This window comes from Muntiacus reevesi, chromosome X, assembly GCF_963930625.1.
Source record: "Muntiacus reevesi chromosome X, mMunRee1.1, whole genome shotgun sequence".
Classification (NCBI taxonomy): Eukaryota; Metazoa; Chordata; class Mammalia; order Artiodactyla; family Cervidae; genus Muntiacus; species Muntiacus reevesi.
Genome location: NC_089271.1, coordinates 70,212,619 through 70,238,533, shown reverse-complemented (window position 1 = coordinate 70,238,533; position 25,915 = coordinate 70,212,619). Strand labels below are relative to the sequence as shown.

General features: G+C 36.5%; 1 protein-coding gene across 2 annotated transcripts; it reads right to left on the bottom strand.

Annotated features, from left to right (window-relative positions):
* Positions 1-366: 366 nt before the first annotated feature.
* LPAR4 (lysophosphatidic acid receptor 4) lies at positions 367-11,562 on the bottom strand. Of its 2 annotated transcripts, none has more exons than XM_065915874.1 (4): positions 11,290-11,562; positions 8,950-8,999; positions 7,744-7,845; positions 367-1,958 (listed from the first exon to the last, which is right to left on the bottom strand). In XM_065915874.1, the coding sequence occupies exon 4, from the start codon at positions 1,879-1,881 to the stop codon at positions 769-771; it is 1,113 nt and encodes a 370-aa protein (XP_065771946.1). In that variant the 5' UTR covers positions 1,882-1,958; positions 7,744-7,845; positions 8,950-8,999; positions 11,290-11,562; the 3' UTR covers positions 367-768. The 2 variants fall into 2 exon arrangements, with proteins under 2 accessions (XP_065771946.1, XP_065771947.1); XM_065915875.1 differs by lacking the exon at positions 11,290-11,562 and adding an exon at positions 9,151-9,251.
* Between the last annotated feature and the right edge of the window lie 14,353 nt (positions 11,563-25,915).

The window sequence follows — 25,915 nt, the reverse complement described above, 5'->3', positions numbered from 1 at the left end:
CTCTTAGTTTTTTATGAGCATTTGTTATTTTATGTGATTTTCCATTTTGCCCTGTTTTAGGCACATACTTAGCAGCTTTCTGGATTTGACATTTCATATAAGAAATTTAATATAGTATAAAAAAAGGAAAAGTTTTTAAAAGCTGAATCTGCTGGTAACTGCAAATATGTAAATCCAGTTAATTTTCCATTTCTTTCCAGCAATATTCATACAAACACAATTTATGTTTCTGCTTTTTAAATATATGCAATACATTTTACTTTTTTAAATTTGATACTTTTTTATTAATAATGTTAAAGCATGTTCTTGTACTAAAATAAACTCAATGACAATTCAAAAAGCAAAAAGAAGACTAGTATATATCAGTAGTAACACAAAAGGTTGTTTAAAAACAAATACCTGAATTTGTTCTATATTTATAGGCCCAAACTAATTACCAAATATTGGAATGGAAATATACTTTTTCAAAGTTTTTAAGTAACCTCTGTATCACTGAAGTCAAGGCTACTGTCGACTTATATAATGTGGTACGCTGAATTTCCAACCCAGAAGAAGAGTTTGGCAATTCCTTTTGGCTGTTGTAATTAGATGTGACCTATAATTATTGAACAAAACAATATATGTATTACAATAAACATTCAAATAAATGTAGCTGACTATATTCAGTACATTAATCTATTCTTAATATCATTAGCTTCAAATTTTTTATTCATAGCATAGGAAAATCATAGAAGAAACCATATCTGGACCTAAAGAGACTTCTTGTACCTAGAAGGTGGATTCTAGCATTAATTCACCACCATTATGGGTTGTTTGATCACTAACTTCCTCTTGAATAGCTGGAAGGGAAGGCTTTGTGGTCAGAGGTGTTTCAGTCTTGAACAGAGACTCCATCCTGATATGGGTATTGATATAGAAGGACTTCTGAAAGGACTCAAGGGTGAAGTAATAGATGAAAGGGTCAAAGCAACAGTTTAGAGTTGCAAGGCACAAGGTGATTGGATACATAATCTTTGCAAATCTTTCCAACAAGCAATTGGTAATGGCTTGGGAGCGCACCAGGGCATACAGGAAGAGAACAGAGTTATAGGGTACAAAGCATACCACAAAGACTGCCATATGCACTGTGATCATCTTCAGCACTTTTTTCTTATTAGTCCCAATTTGAGACAATGTAGCAGGCTTACGGAGGGTTTTTAGCACCACAGAAGAGCAAGAGACATTCAGTATCAAAGGAATGATAAAACCAACAACTTCAATAAATATGGTTATCTTGGACAGATATGTCTTCCATACACGTTTGGAGAAGCCCTCAAAGCAGGTGGTGGTTGCATTGTTGACATTAGTGGTGGAGAATAAAGAGGCTGAAATACCACCACTGAGGACTAGGATCCAGACTCCAGCACACACAATGGCAGAATTCCTCCTGGTCCTAATGGTACGGGATCGGAAGGGATAGACAATGGCCAGGAAACGATCCACGCTAATACAGGTAAGGAAGAGCATGCTCCCATAGATGTTGGTTAGGAATGCAGTCCCAGAGATCTTGCAGAGGGTATCACCAAAAGGCCAGTGGCGGTTGAAATTGTAAAATATTTTGAAAGGTAGAGTGCAGACAAAGAGCAAATCAGAGAGGGCCAGATTGGTGATGAAAATAGCTGTCTCACTTCTCATTTTCATGCGGAAGCAGAAGACGAACAGAGAGGCACTGTTGGTTATCAAACCCAGGATGAATACAACACTGTAGACAGCACCATTCAGATTATACTTGAAGGAATCATCAACAATGCAAGTATTATTGGCAGTAGCATTGCCCAACCTGGGTCTGAGGTTTGAATTTAAATCTTGGAATTGGAAGTCAATGAATCTTCTGTCACCCATGGACTTTTATTCAGGAGGCCTGCGGGCTGCAGGGTTCAGCACTCTGAGACTAAAGACTGGTAGGAAATGTTTTCCTCCTGTGGGAGATAAGATTAAATGAGTCATCAAATCTACCTTCCATCCATTTTTGTGGAGTAAAAGATATTCTGTTCACACAGACTGGAAATAACATGCATATTCAGTTTGGTTTAACAAGTACCTTTTGATTACCTACCATATGTTAAAAGGCAGTACAAGAGTATGTTGCGGGAACAGGAGGGACCACACTCAAGACAGTAAGCACTATACTGTAGCATTGCAATTCACAGGAATAAGGTATTTGTTCCTTGGGAGCCCTAGGCTAGTAGGGGTAGGGATATGGAGACTCTGATATTTAAAACAATGCTAAGACTTGGAAATTTGTATAATTTTTTAACTTCAAAAACGTTTTTTATTTGATTCCCACAAAAATACCATGAGATAGGCAAGGCAGGGATTTATCATCATGTTGCAGAAGCAGAAACTGAGGCTTACATAATTTAGAATTACATAATGTCAGAATTGTAAGAACATGTAAATGGTATAGTCAGAACCAGAATTCAAGTGTTCTTTTTAAATTGCTAACCAGAGGATTATTAAGCTTCTCTATATTATATTGTCTACTCTCTGGTATTACTAAACTTCATTGTTGAGTATTAGTTCTACTGCACAAGACTAAATGTGGATATGAGACCTCCAGGAAAACCTCTTTAAAAAGTTCTCTGAAAAGCAGGCTCATCTGCAAACTTAGAAATCTATGAATGAGCCACAAAATAAGGACTTTGCATACCATCACATAAATATCTACCTATTTCCATAAATCAAAAAATTCAAATAAAAGATTATTCAGTGGCTAAAAAAAAAAAGTTATAAGTAAACTCCGGAATTAAAATGTTGATTCATCTTTTCTTCTAAAATACAGGTTCAGAGAGCAGGAATTCCTCAGTACATTAAAACTTCTGGCTGAAACTTTTCTCACTCCATTACAAAGCCTCTATATAGAGAGAATTCAAATGACAATCGCAGTGTTTCTCTCCTTTAGATTGTGGTCCCTTACCAAGGTTCTTTCATGCCAGACCCTGAGCCTTGGATATTGTTTTACTCCCTCTCCCACTGCCCATTCCATGAGTTACATTCATGCTTTTAGCTTTTAAAATGGCCCAGGTCAATAAAGCCTTTTCTGGCTACATAAAAGTGAAATATGAAAGGTAGATTTGAGTTGAACAGCCATTCTTGTGCACGTGGAGGTCGCTGAATAATTAGCTTTGTTGGATATCTGAACCAATATCTTTCAAAGGTGCATATAGAAATCTTACTAACGTGCTCCTAGGTCAACAGCTGCCATTGGAGGACTGTCTTCTGAATGCTCTATAATCCACTATGAATAAGTTGCAGCTGAATGAATTCTTTTCAATGAAGAGGATATGGAGTGAAAGTGGTCTTTGTTCCTGACATACCCAGTAATGAGTTTGCACATGATTATATTTTAAAATGTGAAAGCCATTTCTCTGAATTTATTCGTCCTTATGTCACTCTTTCCAACTCCTGGAACAGGTCACAGGACCTCATATATAACAGAAAAGGGAGTGGCAGGAGGAATCTGCCGGAGATATAGAGGTCTGAAGTCACTTCAACCAGTGTTTGGCCTGAGGGAGGAAAACATGATTTGAGAGAGAAAAAAAAAAAAAAAAAAAACATTCACTCACTGTAGTGCCTGGAATGAGAACTGACTTTGGAGAAAACAGAGTGCAAAAAAAGTGTTGGCATTTTTAATAGCAAAGTTTAAAGTTAAAATTGGAAGTGTGCTGTTTCTGAATTCTCATTTAACGAGCTTTATGGAGTGCCTCCCCTGAGTCTAACACTTCTGTAAGATCATATTCCTTCATGGCCATTTCATCTCATATGAGATGGCTCAACTCAAAAGCCAGCTCAACTTTTGCCAGAAGTGACCTTGATACATGAAAGCAGGGTATAGTAAAAATCTTGACAAAGGAAGGTCCAGGAGGAAAAAAAAAAATCCAGACAAGGAAGAAATAAAAATAGATGTGGAGAGCAGAAGAGGGAATAGCAAAGAAAGTAGCAGAGAAAGAAAAATAGAAGAATTGAGAGAAAAGGAAGAATAAAACACACAAAAAAGAACACCTTGCTGGAGAGAGGTCACTATTTCCATCTAATTTGTATTAAGGACTCGGAAGATAATTCCTCTAATGCCATCCTCTCTACCTTGCTTCATCTGACTTCTTCCGTTTTTCTCAGAAAAAAACAGTACACAATGACTGCTTAAGGTCAATGAATCTAATCTGAAAAAGAAAAACGAAAAGCCAGGAAAATCTCATTCAATGGCATTCAAACCTCACTTTGAGAGCTGTAAATCTAAGTTTCTAAAGATTGCTTCACCAAGGGGTTGGCAGAAAGGAAGACAATGGCAACTTCTCAACTGCTTAAACCACATTATATACCATTTTACACCCAACATGCTACCCGTTAGTCTGGAAGTCTTTTTTTTTTTTTTTTTTTTTTTTATTGCTGAAAGAAATCAAACTAGTCAAAAATATCCCCCTAATATAATCACATAATCTAATGAAATTATGGGACTGAAAAACCCCTAACATTAAAGTCAAGCCTCATTCTCTATGATTTGCTTGCACTTGCCTTCTACAGTAAGTACTGTCAATAAATTTTATTTGGAAAATGCTTTCATAATAGAAGACTTTCCATATTTGCTCAGAGTCCCTCCAGTCTGCCCACTGGTGATCCCTTTCCAGAGTATACCTCTAGCTCACTGGCTCTGTATTATTTTGTACTTCCCAAGATGGCATGTTTCAAATAGCTGTTTTCAAATAACTGTTTCAAAAATCCCCAGTTTTCTATTCAGTTTTATATCTCTTAGAACATATCCCCTATATCCACAGCAGACAGTCTGCAAATGTCTGGCACTTCTGTTCTTCTGCTTTGCATGACCAAGTTCTATGGGAGAGAAAGGACCAAAGACAATAAAGCATTACAGTCTCAATCCTAAAGAGAGAGCATGGGAAAACTGTCACTAAGGCCCTATTCATAGCTTTCCCTTGCTCAAACACACAGCACCTTTTGCTGTCTGGCGGAGAGGGTGTGGTGCTGGGATTTAACACAGCACTGGAAGCAAGGAGTTCTATTTCTGATTCAGACATTGGTTTGCTCTGTAACTTGGCTATACAGTTTCTCTTCCCTGTATAAACATTACCTCTAAGTCTCCCAGCTGAGGCTAGGAAGATTCAACAGGGTTTATGAGTAGCTTTATGAGCTTGCCCAGCATTCAGTCCTACCTAACCACAAAGAAATATTACAGGAGTTTTTTCATTTTCCTTCATCTAACACAGCTGGACACATGTCTCTGTCTTTCTCGGTATGCTGAAATTCATATTAGTAACACATCTTCCTCCTAACACCTCCTAACACTCTACTTCAGAAATCTTCCCTTAAGTTTCTACCTTAACTACACAATTTTATCATAACAGGACAACCCAGGAGTGTATACCAAAAGGAATATCTTCCCACTGAGCTATGGTTAAAAAAAAAGTCAGAGAGGCATTTGACTCTTAAAACTAATTCTGAAGAAAAAATCAATGAAAGAGAGAAATGAGATCTCTTTTCTAACTGGCTTTCTTTTCTTTCCACTGAAATAAACAGTGTTTTTATAACCACTTACTTTCCTAAATGGCTAACATATTGTGTACTGAATGGAGGCAAAGGGCCAACACTTGAGCTTCAGATGAGATGAAGAAGAAAAAAAAATAGACTGACATAATTAATTACATCTTTCACTGCAAGTAGCATTAGACTATTATCTTGTGAAGACTTTTACAGTCAATTATTATAAATTAATCACCTAGGGGTTCAGAGTGCTGAGTGGATGTATTTTCAGTGACAACAGGCAGGAAGTAAGTTACCTGGAGGTTGGCCAAAAAGAAATCTGACCTTCATGAATTTTTAACTTTGACCTACACATATGGAGCCAGTTCAGACAGTTCACAGTAGTGTTCACAATGTTTTTCCTTTATAAAAAATTTCTAATGATAACGAAATATAACATGCTTGGGGTCTTTGGGGCTCCTGGAGGAAGTAGAGTTAGCCCTTTTTTCTTGTAAAGATGAATATCTAAATCACTTTACTAAGTGTTAAATTTTCGATGATATATTGAAAACAAAGGTCTAATTTCTGGCATATTCCCAGTAGCACAGAAAGGCTGACTTGCTTTTATTCCTTACAGAAGACAATCCATAATTCAGGGAGACAATTCAGGGAGACAAGGTCTTAAAGAAAGAGAATACTCAATTTTCCTTGCTTTGCTCCCTTTTTAATGAGCTTGGGTCAGATCAGAGTGCTTCTGATCCCCAGAGCCATTTCCTCTTTCTACTCTAGTCGAAGCTTAGGACACTGCCACAATAGTTTTCAGAGGAAGCTGAAACCTATTGGATCTTTGTCTACAAATATTTAGCAGTGAAGCAAACTAAAAAATACAAAAATGTTGCAAAAATATAGATTAAAGCTTTCCCACTGGAGTAAGAGGGAATATGTCCAGATTGCCGTTCTTCAGACGAGTGGCTGCTAACAGAGAAGACTCCTTAAGGAAATCTTCTAGGCCAAGTCACAAGCACGGGTCACAAATCAAACACATGGTTCCAATTGATGTTTCTGTGCACTGGTTACTGTTTCATAATAGTTTTCAAAACACAACCTAGCCATATAAAATTACATATGGAGGTAACCATTGGTAAATGTTTCACTCCATAACTGAGCTGGGAAATTAATCTATATCAGGTCTCATCTCAAACAAGCCTCTCTCTGTGTCAAATGTTTAAATTGATAAGACTTACTTATTTTATTTTTTATCCTCATTTATTGTTTATACAAGAAATATCCTTCTGAAGAAGTCTCTTTATGTTGCATTTGGTTCACACTAAGATTGCTATGACTGTTTTGTTCTCCTGCTTTATTTGAAATGAGCAGGAAATTGACATACATCCTAATCTGAGCAGTTCTATCCTTAGTGATTAACTTACTTTTTTTCACTAAAAAATTATTCTAGTCTCTCACTAATGCTTCATTTGATAACACAGTCTAATACTTGAAAAATAATGTGGTTTAGTGCTCAACATGATGGGGTCAAAGAGCTCATCAATCTTACTAAAGCAGAATTTTCCTTAGCATTAAGTTATAGAGTAAGACAACTGTAGATAAATTGTTCAACCTAATATTATGAAATTGTCTAGAGTCTTGAACCTTAATACTTGATCTTAGCAGAAGCCCCAGACATTTTGAGGAAATTTTTAGGTGTTCCTAAAAGAACCTATTTCCAAATCTTGTGAGGTTCATAAATGCCAGCTAGGAATCTGACTTTATTTCACATATTTGAACAAGTAAATTAGTTACCAATTTGCATATAATTCATCTGATATACTTGAATACTGATCCTGATAATATGAATAAAAGCCATGTCTCCCGTTGCTAAAGGTATATACCAGTGGTTGCTGCTGCTGCTAAGTCACATCAGTCGTGTCTGACTCTGTGTGACCCCATAGACAGCAGCCCACCAGGCTCCCCATCCCTGGGATTCTCCAGGCAAGAACACTGGAGTGGGTTGCCATTTCCTTCTCCAGTGGCAGAGAAGGTTTAAACCAAAGAATCAATATTTTTCCACACCAAATCTGCCTGGATTACAATAAACAATTACAACTCTTCCCTACATTCTGGATTTTTAAAATCATATAATCTGTAATAAACTGGAAACACTGGTTAGAAAAAAAGTTGGAGAATAAAATTAAGAATTTTAGAGAGAGTTATTACCAGGACAGTGGTACTCACCACATTAGTTCAAACCAAATTCTGGCACCAATTTTATCCAAGACTTGGTTGATCAATGAACTTTCCGGAGGTACTGTGGTTAGAGATTTCCTCCAATGGATACTGTGAAATAGAAATAATCACAATAGCATGTCATGGAGAGAACTTTTCAATAAAATGTATACCAAAATCATAAGGTAAAAAAAATTATTATATGATATAAATCAGAGTAGATGAGAGCAAACACATTTTAAAATGGTATATAAATGCTTTCAATTTCATTATTACAGAGTTGCTGATAACATTTTATTTTTGAAATTTGTTACTATTATGTCATATTTTTTTAGTTATATTAACACACACAAAGTCCATGAGTTTATGTAACTTATAATCATTTAAGGATAACTAGTGACAAAAGGCATAAAATGCTTCTTCCACTTTATAAGGTAATTGTTTTTGTTGTTATTTAGTCACAAAGATGTGTCTGACTCTTTGTGACCCCATGGACTACAGCACATCAGGCTCCCCTGTCCTTCACTATTTTCTGGAGTTTGCTCAGATTACTTTACATTAAAAATAACTGAACATGAAATGTTGTGAAGTAATTAGCCTCCAACTAATAAAAAAAATTTAAAAAAAATAACTGAACAAAGGAGATTTCTTTATTTCGATTGAAGTTGTATTGATTCTTTGGGTTTTGTTGTTGTTGTTTTTCTCCTTTCTTTTCCCTGGCAATGACTATTACTATTGAGCAAGAGCCTTGATAGGGGAAGAGGAAAGACTGAAACAACATGTGGAGACCTCACTGCCTTGTCTCTAACCTGCATCCCTAGTCCAGCTGGATTTCTTCCTTCTCTGAACTGTAGTCATATGAGCAAGTCTTCAATTACTGGATATTAGCACACTGACAGTCACCACTGCCTCTACTAGGATATCCTAGACCAACCTAATATAGCATGTCTGTAACATCTTCAAATCACAATTCTACCTAAAATACCTGTATAGAACCAGAAATATTCTGCAATGGTATTCTTACAAGTAGCACTTACTGCCTGTAAAGTGGCAAATTTATACTATCATCACACCTCACTCCCTTCTGAAGGTGGCCTAAACAAAACAAAGTAGACTGCTATGCTTGAACTCTCCTGAAATAATTTTTCTCTAATCTAAAGGAATCAAAACTTAAAAATAAAATCACAAGACAATTTTAAATATATTTGAGATCACCTTAACATTAAGGAGAATTGATTTTCACACTCCTCCAGAGACCAGTATTCCTGGAAAGAAATTGATATTATTTTATTGATTTATCTTAAAGAAAGACAGAACATTAACATTTCTTTTTTTTATGGCTTTCACAATTGACACAGATTATAAAGAAAAAAAATTCTTTGTTTAGAATCAAAGAAAACTAAGAAGTTCAAATACCTAGAAGTTTTCATATTTGGTATTAATTCAATGTAGCCACATCCAGCCCCATCACTAGCTAACTGCGTGAGACCAAGTCACAGTCCCCTTCTGGTCCTCAGTTTCTCTTTTTCCTCCATCTTTGCCTTGATTATTAGCAGCCTTCAATTGGCGTCATGGCAGTGTGACTTTACTGGCTGTTCCCTCCTATTAGATGTTTTCACCTGCTCCCATTTGTCACTGCAAAAAAAAATTTTAATCCCTCAAAGTCTGAGATAAGGGAACTTAATTTTTATTAGACTCAGTAAAACTATTGCTAGTTTATTTTATTTTTAACTGAGGTATAATTGACATAATATTAGTTTAAATATACATTATAATGATGATTTGATTGATATTTGTATGCATTGTGAAATGATCATCACAGTAAGTCTAGTCAACATCCATTACCATACATAGTTTAGATTTAACATCAGAAGTAAAAAAAAAAAAACATCAGAAGTAAATATTATTAATTTTTATCATTACCTAAGAATCACAGATCAAGCTGGCATTTATATGGTAAAGTCGCCCTGATAACCTCATTTTCCTCCTCTTCTTTCCTCATGTATCAGCTCTAATTTTCTAGGTCTTAATCCTTGACCTATTCTACCTGTTCCCCAGTCACCTCTCTCCTCAAAATATAAGGTTATTGAAATACTTCAGAACATAACTATAAGGAATCAGTAGACTACTTATCCTATGTTGTGCTCTAATAACCAATTATTTATCTACTAAAAGTGGGGCTGAATAACCAATGGTAGGTGAATTCCTATCAAGCTCCCAATTTTTAGTTCTAATATTCACAAGTACATTATTAAGCTTTCTCCTCTCCCTTAAAAAGGCCAAGAGTAGACTATACACAATAACCATATAGACAGAAAAAAGGCAACTACACAATTAATCTTTGACCACACCACAGTAAGGGCAACACTTTTTATTACAGTTTCTGTCAGATGGAATTGAATAAATTAAGCTTTAGCTAAACTTAGCCTATCTCTGTAAGTCATATTCCCAGTCCTCTTTTTAACGTTTGTGAGTATACATTCAGAAAGACTGGTCTGCTCTTTCCAATAGGGCTTTCATTTGCATCTCTGATTAGCAGGAGACGCTTCAGAGTATAGCGGCCATCAAGTGTTTCAGCTGAACTCATCTTTTTCAGCAAGAGCACATTTCATTTCTGACAAGGCAAAATAATTTACAGTCTATGTTGACGGGATATGTTATTTGAAATTCTGTTCTGAAAAATAAACATTTCAAAGCCACTGAATAATTTGGAGCTTAGGTTATTATTGCTGTCTTCTTCATATTAGCTAAGGGGAAAAAAAGTTGGTATAATTTGGTAAGGTAGCAAAGTGAACAACCCAACTAAGCTCTGAAATATTCTAATCTTAGAATTTGTCTGGTCCTTTCCACAGTGGAATAATAATAAATTACAGTGCTCAATGTCCTAAAACCAAGTAACTAAAATACAATATGTATCAATTCAACAAAATCTTGTAAGTAAAAAAAAAATCTTAAAAATATTCAGGATATACAAGAAGAGAATTTTAAATGTCACATTATTGCATTTGTTTGGAAAATGGTAATTAATTTCACATATAAGAGCAAATTCCACTTATGCCAGAATTAGTTTTCCATTAAACTGTGCTTCTTCCTTTATGGATTATTCATGAATTATTCAATAAAGCAAATGTCACATTCTCCACAAATCAATTAGGCATCAAAGGCATGCTGCTGTATAGTTTCACTAGTAGAAACTTCATCATAATAGAAGCCACAGTAGCTCACAATCAATTGTAAACCAAAGAAACATAAAGCTAGCCAAAGAAATGTATAAATTGCTTTACTCTGTGATTTTAAATCAGCTTTTTAGGACAACTGTGTTAACATGAAACAGCCTGAAAATATTGTATCTCTTCCACTGAAACAGTATTATTTCCAAAACAATAGAAAATCCTCTTTTGTAACCATTCAACACGAAGATCCCTGTTCAGCACTTCAGAGTTCAAATCTAATTTCTTTCCCCAAACCCTCAAAGCCTCAGTGCTTCCACTGAAGTTTGTTACGCCATCCCCCACCCCCAAACGCCCGAATCAAATCTTTCTCAAAGAGACTTACCCCAAGAAAGAGTGTGCTAGATGAGAGAGTGTGCTCATGCCTGTAGACAATTAGCTAATAAACATGTAAACGGGAAACTCGCACTTTAGAAGTGCATATTTTAATCTATTATTATTCTTTTTTTTACAGGGAAAGTTTATCCCAGCCCAAAGTAGCAGACTCTGGCTGCTGAAGCTTCTTACAGCAAACAGCTCCTTCTGAAAATGTGAGCTTATTTACATTTATCTCTTTCCCTTTGTTAAGGAACGGCCCTCTTGAATGCTGTAGCTGGCATGCCTTTAAAACCGGGACTCAAGAAAAGGCCCAAAGTCCGGGCCTGAGCGGAGGGCCTGGGGAACTCTTGGGGGTCTCAATAGGAAATGCTTTTCATTGGATAAGAAGGCATTATTAGGAGCCAAGATCCCGCCCAATCCTCTGTGCTCCACGGTTCCCTCAGTCACCAATCACTGGACTGAAGAAGTTTTTCCTTAAAGAGCATTGCCCAGGAAAAGCAGTTTTCACAGTCAAGAACTGGCGGCGTAAGTGCCACTTCACAGTATAAAAAAATGTCTTCCCTGGGCAATCAATCCTCTGAGAAAGCCTGTGTGCCTGTCTTTGCTGCAGGACTGCTATCTTCCCCCATCCCCTTACAAGTCTAAAGAGGAGGATGAGACGAAACTCCAAACTGGGAGGAGTGTTTCACTTTTGAGCAGCCCATATTTGTTCCAACTTGTTTAAAATAATTGCAATAACAATATTAATAATAATAGGGGTAGGGAAAGGCAAAGTGACTGGTACCATTAATACACTCCTATGCAAAATACACTCCTACCTATATCTCCCACCACCACATTAAAATGAAATTTAATACTATACTCACTTACTTAAGCCAGTGAAGTGCCCTCAGATGAAGATGTGCTGGTGTCCCAGAGCTTTAGTACCCACCTTCCACGTACTAGGGAGTGCTCTGTGGCAAAAGGAGGGTCTACATTTTGCTTAAATAACTTCCTGGAAGGACATCTAATTACCATGAGATTTTTCAGAGTTTGCTAAAATCCAAAATAAATAGTACAGATGCAATTTATTTATAATGGAAACTTATCTTCAACTGAATACCTACTGCCCCCTGGGCAAGTTCTTTTCCTATAGGTTTACTACCTTGGTTGTCACACTGCTTTTTTCTTTCCCTCCTTCTCTCCCCTCTCTTTGATTTGAATTTGTTGCAGAAATTCATTCACCCATCTGCAACTTCTCACTAATTCTTCCCTTCTGTCAGCTCCCTTCATCCTGCTCTCCTCTATCTCCACTCACTGCCAATGCTACCACCAGCAGCCACCCCTCCCCCTTCTCTGGAATGAAACTCTTGGACCAGGGATAAGGTGCTTTCTTACTCTGGGCAGAGCGGTGCTCCTGGAGAATTGAGGGATTCTCTGACTGCTTTAAAGCTTTGGTCTATATAATTAAGCTGCCTCCCAAATAAGGCATGCTTCATCTTTATTAATTCCCCCTCTTTCTATAGCTCTATTGTGACTTTAAACTAACAGGCAAGACTAGCAAGCAAGTGTGAAGCTGATACTAGCCTCATTATTTGTGACTGAATTTAAAAAGCACTTTCTCCGTTGTTTACCTTCTCCCCCACTCCCAGTCTCTGCTCGTTCTGTTCCCCTCTCCACTTATCTCATGTATATCTATATCTGTCAGTTGCAGAATTGGCTATGTCTCCACAAATGGTCATTCACCCACTCTGAGCCTGAATCAGTCCTTGGCATCTTTATCAATCTACAAGAGAAAGATATAGTCACTGTCCTGCAGTGCCTCACAGTCTAGCTGGGGACACAAGACACATGAAAGGGTGAGATATGAAAGGAAATTTCAAAAAATATTAAACTCATTATATGGAGAGTAAGTTCTGTAATGGATCAGAGGATGGAGATGAAGTCCCATGGATAAAGCTAAAAGGACTTCCCAAAAGAAGTGGAATTCAAACTGGACCTTGATAGATAATTGGTATTTAAATAAGCCAAGAAAACAAGGAGAAATCTTTTCAGGGGGCCAGATAATAAGTGATCAGATGCAGTAGGTGTAGAATGAGAGAAGGGGAAAATGAAATTGGTTTGTGAAGAGGGGAAAAAAAAGGATGATAAGAGCTTTTATGCCAGAGGGCTCAATTGTAGCAATTCAGTGCACCACAATGATTAAAGTCAAATTTTTGTCATAGAAAGTGAAAGTGAAAGTCACTCAGTTGTGTCCGACTCTTTGTGACCCCATGGACTGTATCCATGGAATTCCCCAGGCCAGAATAATGGAGTGGGTAGCCTTTCCCTTCTCCAGGAGATCTTCCCAACCCAGGGATCAAACCCAGGTCTCCCACGCTGCAGGCGGATTCTTTACCAGCTGAGTCACAAGGAAATTTTAGTCATGGTCACTATCTATTTGTCTGTATGATCAGCTCATTATCTTTCTCCTCTTTGGATTAATATCCCTCAGTCTTCCAACTCATTTGCCTTCATTTCTCCTTAAGGTATCCAAGTACCTTTCTGATTAATCTCACAAGTGACTCCCAGATTATTTACCATTTCACTGGGTCACATGGCCTTCTTGCATCACTCCTTCTCTGAGCTCTAGCCTAACTGACCTACTTCAGCTTCCTAGAATGATATATGATCCTTCACACCATAGCCCTTTCTACATGTTAGTCCCCTTGCTAGTAATACCCTCTCTCTAGCTTCCCCTTCACCAAGGTAATTCCTACTCCTCCTTCAGAACTTATCACAGTAATCATATCTTCAGGGGACCTTTCCTTATCCCTAGTTCAGATTACATACACTTATTAGTTCTTACAGCATTATGGACCTTTTGTTCAGTGTATTCATCACAGGTATAAGTTTATAAGATGTGGCAATTTTTTTATTTGTATGATAATTTGATTATTGGTCTCTCCCAACTATAAACTCCAAGAAGATAGGGTCTGTATCTGCTTAATTCAAAATTAATATTAGTAGTGTTCTCAAAAACACTTAAGTAGAGCAGCAACATTTCTTGTTTTATTTTGTCTTATTTTACTCATTAGCTGAAAACCTGTGTCATTTCATCCTTTACAAACAAGTCCACATCAAGGTGTTACTTTACAACAAAGGGTACAAACGTATAAATAAAAAGTCCTATTAACAAAAAAGTACTAAAGCTTATCCACTACCATCTCCTTTGGCTTGCATCTCAAAATCCCCACTGTGAACATTCTGGTTCTACTTGCTCTAATATTTGTAAGGTGGAAGGGGGAAAATTAAAGCTTTCCAAGGTGTTTTCCAAACAACCAGTTTATAGCCCACACAACTTAACCCAAAAAGTCCTTTTAAAAATGCCTTCATTGAGTTGCTGATGTCTTTGCTACTTGGAGGTAAGGGATGAATATGCAGCTGAAAAAAGTGCTTTCAGAGCTACCTGGGAGGGTGTAAATTTCATTTTATCTGAATAGAGAGTAACAAAATATCACTAACTTCCAACTGGGAATTTACACACTAGGGAAAAAACAGTCAGATGCTTAAGATCTAAACATTGCAAACCCAAATCACTTTTTTTCTGCCAACAATATCAAACGACTGGGTGAATTCACCCCAAGTTCTAAGACTCAAAACAATTCTAGTTTCCTTAGAAACAGTACAGATGTAACCAAAGGATTTTTACTATGCCTTAGGGTCCCACTAACAATCTTGATGACTCTTATATTCTCTAAATGAACACAGTGCCTATATAAACCTGGGTAGTGTTCCAGGAAGAGAGGTCATTTAAGTACTTATTTTGCATTAATTAGCAGATGTCTTAAAACCTTTAATAAAACAAAGGCAAGATCCTGAATCTTACAGACTTTCTTCTTAATACAGTCTTTTTTGCTTCAGTGGGAGGAAAGGACCACCGGTTAAGTTCCAAACCAGTTCATAACACTGGACACTACATCACTGAAAGGGCAGAAAGTATTTTTTTCAATCCTAGTCCCTGGAAGATTTTTTAGCTCATCCTTCGCACTGGAGAACCATGACCTCTTAGCACTTGCTCTGGCAACTGTGATTTCCTTCTCATTTAACTGAAGAGGCTTAGATAATAGCAAGGTTCCATTGCTATAGGCAGGGTTGATGGTTGAAGAAAATGAACATTTTAACCAGTGAGTTTTGTAAAGCACCCAGAAGTCTTGAATACTTAGTATGGGTTAGAAAAAACATCAGGGCAATAACAATAATAGCAATAGAAAACTATTCTTGACCATTACTCTACCCCTGGTAATATTCTAAGTGCTTTTCCCATATTCATTTACCTAATCTGCACAACAATGCCATGTTGCAGTTACAATTATTATTCCTCTTTTATACTTAAAAATCAGGCACAGAAAGATTAAGAGACTTGCCCAAAGCCATACATCTAGTAATTCCTCCAGTAATTCTGCCAATTTTCAGGCTAATAATCATAATCACATATTCTTTTGATAGAGCACTTACAACTCTGCCCCAAATATATTGTTCATGAGCAAGCGTAAGGATCTATGTTTTGTAATGCAAATTGATCACCAAAAGCTAATGAATTCCTAATAAAATGTATGGCTTTTTAGTCTTTCTAAGGTTTAAAAATTTCTTTTTAAAATTCATTTATTTTTAATAGGAGGACAACTGTTTTACAATATTATGTTGGTTTCTGTCATACATCAACATGCATCAGCCATAGATACACATGTATATATGTATATATATACATGTATATATATGTCCCCTCCCTCTTGAACCTCCTTCCCACCTCTCACCCCATCCCACCCTCTAGGTAGTCATGCACAGAGCACCAGGTTTCAACTCCCTGAGTTAAACAACAAATTCCCACTGGCTATCTATTTTACATATGGTAATATATATGCTTCAGTGTTTCTTTTTAATGATGTAGCCATTACATTTTAATGATATTGATGAACCTACTTGCAGGTTTAAAATTTCTGGATCTAGATCTGCCAATATGAGACTTTAAAGGAGGGAGGTGGGAGGAGGGTTCAGGATGGGAGACACATGTATACCAATGGCTGGTTCATGTCAATGTATGGCAAAAACCACTACAATATTGTAAAGTAATTAGAATCTAATTAAAATAAATTAAGTAATTTAAAAAAATCACGGGCTAAACTCTCAAAGGCATAAGGAAAAAATTGACTTACCTAAGACAAAAAAGCTAACAAAGCAAAGCCAAATCAAAATGCAAGTTTCTTAAATTATATTAGTGTAAATCTAAAGTAGATTTGATAAATTAATATAAATATTGGAAACCCAGCAACAACCACTAATAAAACAATCAAAAATATTGTAAAAATCTTTAAAACAATTGGAAAATGTATACTAGAAAATAGGCATTCAAAACAAAGAGAAATAGTAAATGAGGAACATAAGACAAAAATATTCATGAGCTCTATAGAAAACAAAAGACAAAATGGTATCAAAATTCAACTATAACAATAATAACATTACGTAGAATAAACAATCCAACCATAAGGCAAAGAAAATATTATTATAAAACTGTTTTTAAAAATAAGATCCAACAATATGCTGTCTATAAAGCATACACTTTACATCAAAAACATAAATAGCTTCATGATGGCTTAGGTTGTTTCTATATCATGGAAAGTGTAAGTAATGTTGCTATGAAGACCGAGGTGCATGGATCTTTTCAAATTAGTGTTTTTGTTTTCTCTCAGTTCAGTTCAGTTCAGTCACTCAGTCATGTCCGACTCTGTGACCCCATGAATCGCAGCACGGCAGGCCTCCCTGTCCATCACAAACTCCCAGAGTTTACTCAAACTCATACCCATCGAGTCGGTGATGTCATCCAGCCATCTCATCCTCTGTCATCCCTTTCTCCTCTTGTCCTCAATCCCTCCCAGCATCAGGGTCTTTTCCAATGAGTCAACTCTTCGCATGAGGTGGCTAAAGTATTGGAGTTTCAGCTTCAGCATCAGTCCTTCCAATGAACACCCAGGGCTGATCTCCTGTAGGATGAACTGGTTGGATCTCCTTGCAGTCCAAGGAACTCTCAAGAGTCTTCTCCAACACCACACTTCAAAAGCATCAGTTTTTCGGCGCTCAGCTTTCCTCACAGTCCAATTCTCACATCCATACATGACCACTGGAAAAACCATAGCCTTGACCAGACGGACCTTTGTTGGCAAAGTAATGTCTCTGGTTTTTAATATGCTATCTAGGTTGGTCATAACTTTCCTGCCAAGGAGTAAGCGTCTTTTAATTTCATGGCTGCAGTCACCATCTGCAGTGATTTTGGAGTCCAAAAAAATAAAGTCTGACACTGTTTCCACTGTCTCCCCATCTATTTCCCATGAGGTGATGGGACCAGATGCCATGATCTTAGTTTTCTGAATGTTAAGCTTTAAGCCAATTTTTTCACTCTCCTCTTTCACTTTCATCAAGAGGCTTTTAGCTCCTCTTCACTTTCTGCCATAAGGGTGATGTCATCTGCATATCTGAGGTTATTGATATTTCTCCCGGCAATCTTGATTCCAGCTTGTGCTTCATCCAGCCCAGCATTTCTCATGATGTACTCTGCATAGAAGTTAAATAAGCAGGGTGACAATATACAGCCTTGACATACTCCTTTTCCTCTTTGGAACCAGTCTGTTGTCCCATGTCCAGTTCTAACTGTTGCTTCCTGACTTGCATACAGGTTTCTCAAGAGGCAGGTCAGGTGGTCTGGTATTCCCATCTCTTTGAGAATTTTCCACAGTTTATTGTGATCCACACCAGTCGAAAGCTTTGGTGTAGTCAATAAAGCAGAAATAGATGTTTTCCTGGAACTCTTTTGCTTTTTCAGTGATCCAGCAGATGTTGACAACTTGATCTAGGGTTCCTCTACCTTTTCTAAAACCAGCTTGAACATCTGGAATTTCATGGTTCACGTAATGCTGAAGCCTGGTTTAGAGAATTTTGAGCATTACTTTACTAGCGTGTGAGATGAGTGCAATTGTGCGGTCGTTTGAGCATTCTTTGGGATTGCCTTTTTTAGGGATTGCAATGAAAACTGACCTTTTCCAGTCCTTTGGCCACTGCTGAGTTTTCCAAATTTGCTGGCATATTGACTGCAGCACTTTCACAGCATCATCTTTCAGGATGTGAAACAGCTCAACTGGAATTCCATCGCATCCACTAGCTTTGTTCGTAGTGATGCTTTCTAAGTCCCACTTGACTTCACATTCCAGGATGTCTGCCTCTAGGTGAGTGATCACACCACTGTGATTATCTGAGTCGTGAAGATCTTTTTTGTATAGTTCTTCTGTGTATTCTTGCCACCTCTTCTTAACATCTTCTGCTTCTGTTAGGTCCATACCATTTCTGTCCTTTATTGAACCCATCTTTTTTTCTTTAGATATTGTTAAATCATATGAGGTTGAACTGCTGGATTATATGGAAGTTATAATTTTAGTTTTTTGAACTCTCATATGGTTTTCCATGGTGGCTGCACCTATTTTCATTCTCACTAATTGCTTAGTTGGATTCCCTTTTCACTACAGCCTTGACAACATTTGTTATTTGTAGCCTTTTTTGATGATAGTCATTCTAAGAAGTGTGAGGTGATGGCTCATTGTGGGTTTGCTTTTTTGTTTGTTTGTTTTTATTTTTCTTAATTTATTTATTTTTCATTTAAGGGTAATTGCTTTACAGAATTTTGCTGTTTTCTGTCAAACCTCAACATGAATCAGTCATAGGTATGCTTATATCCCCTGCTTTTGAAGTTCCCGCCCATCTCCCTCTCCATCGCATTCCTCTAGGTTGATACTGAGCCCCTGTTTGAGTTTCCTGAGCCATACAGCAAATTCCCGTTGGCTATTTTACATATGGTGATGTAAGTTTCCATGTTACTCTTTCCATACATCTCACCCTCTCCTCCCCTCTCCCCATGTCCATAAGTCTATTCTCTATGTCTGCTTCTCCACTGTTGCCCTGTAAGTAAATTCTTCAGTACCATTTTTCCAGATTCTGTATATAAGTGTTAGAATACAGTATTTATCTTTCTCTTTCTGACTCACTTCACTCTGTATAACAGGTTCTAGGTTCATCCACCTCGGTATGGAGATTCCTTAAAAAAACTAGGAATAAAACCACCATATGACCCAGCAATCCCGTTCCTAGGCATAAATCCTGAGGAAACCAAAATTGAAAGAGACACATGTATCCCATTGTTCATTGCAGCACTATTTACAATAGCTAGAACATGGAAGCAACGTAGATGTCCATTGACAGATGAGTGGATAAAGAAGTTGTAGTATATATATGCAATAGAAAATTACTCAGCCATAAAAAGAAACACATTTGAGGCATTGTGGTTTTGATTTGTGCTTCCCTGATGATTAGTGATGTTGAATATCCTTTCATGTGCCCATGGCCAACAGTATGTCTTCTTTTGAAAAATGACAATTTAGGTCTTTTGCCTATTTTTTAATTGGGTTGTTTGTTTGGTTGTTTTTTTTTTTTATATTGTTTTGTGAGCTGATTGTATAGTTAACCCCTTTTCGGTCATATGATTTGCAAACATCTTCTCTCATTCAGTATGTTGTCTTTCTGTATTGTTGATAATTTCCTTTGCTGTGCAAAAACTTTTAAGTTTGATTAGGTCCCATTTGTTCATTTTTGCTTTTGTTTCTTCCTAGGGAGACAGACACAAAAAAAGTACTGCTATGACTTACATAAAAGTATTCTGCCTATGTTCCCTTCTAGGAGTTTTATGGTTTCAGGTCTCACATTTAGGTCTTTATTCCACTTTTTAATTTTGTATGTGGTGTGAGAGAATGTTCTAATTTCATTTTTTTACATATAACTGTCCAGTTTTCCCGGTATCATTTAATGAAGAAATTGTCTTTTCTCCATTATATGTTCTTGCCTCCTTCACAACATACCAAAACTTACATGATACAACAAAAGTCGTTCTCAGAAGGAAATTTATAGCTGAAAATAACTGCATTTTTTGTAAATCTCAAAGTACTGTCCTATCTTTTAGCTGTAAGGAACTCAAAAAAAGGGGCAATCTAAACCCATACTAACTACAAGGAAGAAAATAAAAATCACTAGAGTAAACATTAATGAATTTGGTAATAGAAAAATAATACTGGAAAATCAATGAAACCAAAAGTTGGTTCTTTGACTAGATCAACAAAATTGACAAACCTGTAGCTAGACTGACCAAGAAAAAAAAATGTCTAAGACTCGAGTTACTAAAATTTGGAATGAAATAGCAAACATTACTGCTGACCTAACAGAAATAAAAAGTATTATAAGGAATATTATGAATAATTGTGTACTAACAAATTTGGTGACATAAATGAAATGGACTAGTTCCTAGAAACATACAAACTACCAAAATTGATTCAAAATAATGGAAAATGTGAGTAGTATAATAACAAAAGAGTGAATCAGTATTTTTAAATCTTTCAACAAAGAACATTTCAGCAGTAGATAGCTTCACTGTTGAATTTTGCCAATCATTTAGCGAAGAATTAACACCCATTTTTCACAAACATTCCTTAAGAATAGAAGGAAAAACACTCTCTAATTTATTTTACGAGGCCAATAATACCCTGACACTAAACAGAAATAAGCATCACAGGAAAAGGAATCTACAGACCACTATCCTTCTTGAATACAGATGCAAAAACCCTTCAAAAATACTAGTGAATCTAATCTAGCAACATATAAAGAGGATTTATATATCATAACCAAGTAGAACTTGCTCCAGGAATATAAAGTTGTTTCAATATATGAAAAATCAAATTAATTTACCATTTTAATAGAAAAAAGAACAAACCACATGATCTTCTCAATGTATGTTGCAAAAGCATTTGACAAAATACAAAACTCTTTCACAGTAAAATCACTGAAAAAACTCGGATAGAAGGGAAACTCTTTAACATGATAAAGGACAGCTATGTAAAACCTGTTAATATCATACTCAATGGTGAAAGAATAAAAATTTTCTCAGTAAGATTAGAAATAAATAAAAAATGCTAGATTTTTTACCACTTTTATTCAAAATAATACTGGAAATTCTAACCAGAGCACTTAGACAAGAAAAACAAACCAAAGGCATCCAAACTGGAAAGGAAGAAGTAAAACTGTCTCTGCTCACAGATGATGTGATGTTATATATATAAAAATCCCAAGTAGTCCAAAAACCAGTTTTTGGTAGTCCAAAAAAAAGATATAGTAAAAAAGATCAGCAAGTTGCAGAATATAAGATCAAAATACAAAATCAGTTGAGTTATAATACACCAGTAATAAACAATCTGAAAAGGAAATAAAGAAAATAATCCCATTTATAATATGAACAAAATAAATAAAACACTTGAGAATAAATATAACAGGGAAATGCAAGACTTACATACTGATAATTATACATAAATATATTTGTATATTATTATAAATATATCTGATAATATGTAAATAATGGAAAGAGAGCTATGTTTATGGTTTGGATGACAATATTTTTAGGATAGTAATATTCCTCAAATTGGGCTATAGATTCAAAACATTTTCTATCAAAATTCCAGTTGGCCTCTTTTCAGAAAATGATAAATTAAAAATCATATGAAAACACAAGGTACTCAAAATAGCCAAAATAATCTTTAAAAGAAATAAAAAACAAAATTTGCAGACTCATACTTAACGAATTTTAAAGCTTAACACAAAGCTGTATTAAATCAAGATTGTGTGGTACTGGCATAAGGATAGACTGACACATAGATCAATAAAATAGAAGAAAGAATCCAGAAATAAACTCACATCATTATGTCAATTGATATTTGACAAGGGCACTAAGACAATTAAATGGAGAAATTTTTTTTTTCACATATGGTAATAGGCCAACTGGATATAAGAATGGCTATCAAAAGAATGACTTTGGACTTCTACCTCACATCAAACACAGTGCAAAAATTAACCTAAAGTGAGCCACCTACCTAAAATTAAGAGCAAAATTAGAAAAATTTCAGAAAAATAAGCATAAATATTCAAGATGAGGGGTTAGGCAATGATATCTTAGCTAAAATATACAACTCAAGAGCTATAAGAGGTTGAGAATTTCAGTTCAGTTCAGTTCAGTCATCCAGTCATGCCCGAATCTGCGACCCCATGGACTGCAGCATGCCAAGCTTTCCTGTCCATCACCAACTCCCAGAGCTTGCTCAAACTCATGTCCATCGAGTCGGTGATGCCATCCAACCATCTCATCCCCTGTCGTCTGCTTCTCCTCCTGCCTCCAATCTTTCCAGCATCAGGGTCTTTTCCAATGAGTCAGCTTTTCGCATCGGGTGGCCAAACTATTGCAGCTTCAGCTTCAGCATCAGTCCTTCCAAAGAATATTCAGGATTTATTTCCTTTAGGATTGACTGGTTTGATCTCCTTGCAGTCCAAGGGACACTCGAGAGTCTTCTCCAGCACCACAGTTCAAAGGCACCAATTCTTTCGTGCTCAGCCTTTTTTATTGTCCAGCTCTCAAATCCGTACATGACCACTGGAAAAACCAAAGGTTGACTATATGGACCTTTGTTGGTAAAGTAATGTCTCTACATTTTAATGTGCTGTCTAGGTTTGTCATTGCCTTTCTTCCAAGGAGCAAGTGTCTTTCAATTTCATGGTACAGTCATGATCCACAGCAATTTTAGAACCCAAGAAAATAAAGTCTGTCACTGTTTCCATTGTTTCTCATCTATCTGACATGAAGCGATGGGACCAGCCGCCATGATTTTTGTTTCTTGAATGTTGAGGGTTTCTTTTTTCTAATTTACTTTAATTGGAGGCTAATTACTTTTGCATATTGTGGTGGGTTTTGCCATACATTCACATGAATCAGCCATGGGTGTACATGTTTTCCCCATCCTGACCCTCCCTCCCACGTCCCTCCCCATCCCATCCCTCAGGGTCATCCCAGTGCACCAGCCCTGAGCACCCTGTCTCATGCATTGAACTTGGACTGGTGATCTATTTAATGTTGAGTTTTAAGCCAGCATTTTCACTCCCCTCTTTCACTTTCATCAAGAGGCTCTTTAGTTCCTCTTAGCTTTCTGCCATAAGGGTGGTGCCATTTGCATATCTGAGGTTATTGATATTTCTCCGAGCAATCTTGATTTCAGCTTGTGCTTCATCAAGCTGGCATTTCAGCTGATGTACTCTGCATATAAATTAAATAAGCAGGGTGACAATATACAGCCTTGACATACTCCTTTCCCAATTTGGAATTAGATCCATGTCCGGTTCTAACTGTTGCTTCTTGACCTGCAAACAAGTTACTCAGGTGGCAGGTAAGATGGTCTGATATTACTTTAATGTAGTCAATAAAGCAGAGGTAGATGTTTTTATGGAATTCTTTAGCTTTTTCTATGATCCAATGGATGTTGGCAATTTGATCTCTGGTTCCTCTGCCTTTTCTAAATCCATCTGGTACATCTGGAAGTTCTCTGTTCATGTACTGTTGAAGCCTAGCTTGAAAGATTTTGAAGCCTAGCATGTGAGATGAGTGCAATTGTGTGGTAGTTTGCACATTCTTTGGCATTGCCCTTCTTTGGGATTGGAATGAAAACTAACCTTTTTCAGCCCTGTGGCCACTGCTGAGGTTTCCAAATTGGCTGGCATATTGAGTGCAGCACTTTAACAGCATCATCTTTCAAGATTTGAAATAGCTCAGCTGGAATTCCATTACCTCCACTCTCTTTGTTCGTAGTGATGCTTCCTAAGGCCGACTTGACTTCACACTCCAGGATGTTTGGCTTTAGGTGAGTGATCACACCATCATGATTAACCAGGTCATTAAGATCTTTTCTGTATAGTTCTTCATGTATTCTTGCCACCTCTTCTCTCTCTATGATCCAGAAATTCCACTTCTAGCTATATATCTCAAAAAATTAAAATCAGGATCTCAAAGAGATATCTACAGCACCATGTTCATTGCACAACTATTTACAATAGGTAATATATGGATATAGCACAAATATTTATTAACAGATAACTGTATAAAGAAAACGTGAAATATGAACCTGGAACACATTATGTTAAGTGAAATAAGTCAATCACAAAAACATATCAATCAAAGAAAGACAAAAATGAAATGATTCCAATTATATGAGATAACTGAAATGGTCAAACTCATAGAAACAGAGAATAGAATGATGATTGCTAGGGACCAGGTGGAGGGGGAAATAGGGAGTTGTTCAGTGACTATAATGACACCACCCTTATGGCAGAAAGTGAAGAAGAACTAAAGAGCCTTTTGATGAAAGTGAAAGAAGAGAGTGAAAAAGTTCGCTTAAAGCTCAACATTCAGAAAACTAAGATCATGGCATCCGGTCCCATCACTTCATGGCAAATAGATGGGGAAACAGTGGAAACAGTGGCTGACTTTATGTTTCTGAGCTCCAAAATCACTGCAGATGGTGACTGCAGCCATGAAATTAAAGGATGCTTGTTCCTTGGAAGGAAAGTTACGACCAACCTAGACAGCATATTGAAAAGCAGAGACATTACTTTGTCAACAAAAGTCCATCTATTCAAGGCTATGGTTTTTCCAGTGGTCATTTATGGATGTGAGAGTTGGACTGTAAAGAAAACTGAGCACCAAAGAATTGATGCTTTTGAACTGTGATGTTGGAGAAGACTCCTGAGAGTTCCTTGGACTGCAAGGAGATCCAAACAGTTCATCCTGAAGGAGATCAGTCCTGGGTGTTCATTGGAAGGACTGATCTTGAAGCTGAAACTCCAATACTTTGGCCACCTGATGTGAAGAGCTGACTCTTTTGAAAAGACCCTGATGCTGGGAGGGACTGGGGGCAGGAGGAGAAGGGGACAACAGAGGATGGGATGGTTGGATGTAATCACCGTCTCAATGGACATGGGTTTGGGTGAACTCCAGGAGTTGGTGATGGACAGGGAACATGGGGTCGCAAAAAGTCAGACACGACTGAGCGACTGAACTGAACTGAAGAATGACTATAAAGTTTCAAAACAAGTTGAATAAGTTCTAGAGACCTGATGTAAAGCATTGTACTTGTAGTTAAAAATACAGTATTGTGCCCTTAAAATTTTGTTAAGAGGATAGACCTTAAGGTAAATGTTCTTACCACCAAAACCAAAGAGGCATAAGAAAACTTTTCAAGGTAATGAATATACCTATTTTCTTGATTATAGTGATAGTTTCATGGGTATATTAATAAGTCCAAACTCATCAAATTATATACATTAAATATGCACAGTTTTTGGTTAATTGAGTATACCTTAATACAGCTGTCAAAAATAAACCAAAAGTATACTGGTTATAAAAAAGATTTATTGAAAGGTAATAATTGTATTTTAAAATTAGACCATTTTAATAGTTACATGATATTTTGAACATACCAAAATCACTGAATTATACTCTTTAAACAGATAAGCATTAATGATGTGTGCATTATATCTCAATGAGTTTTTTCTAATTAATTTACTTATTTTAAATGGAAGATAATTACTTTATAATATTGTGATGGTTTTTAAAAAATGTGAGGATTAAACAAAATGGTCTCTAGAATCTAGAGGACTCTCAAGTTCAGAAGTTCTATAATGTTAAATCTAATTTATTTTATGCATTTTACCAC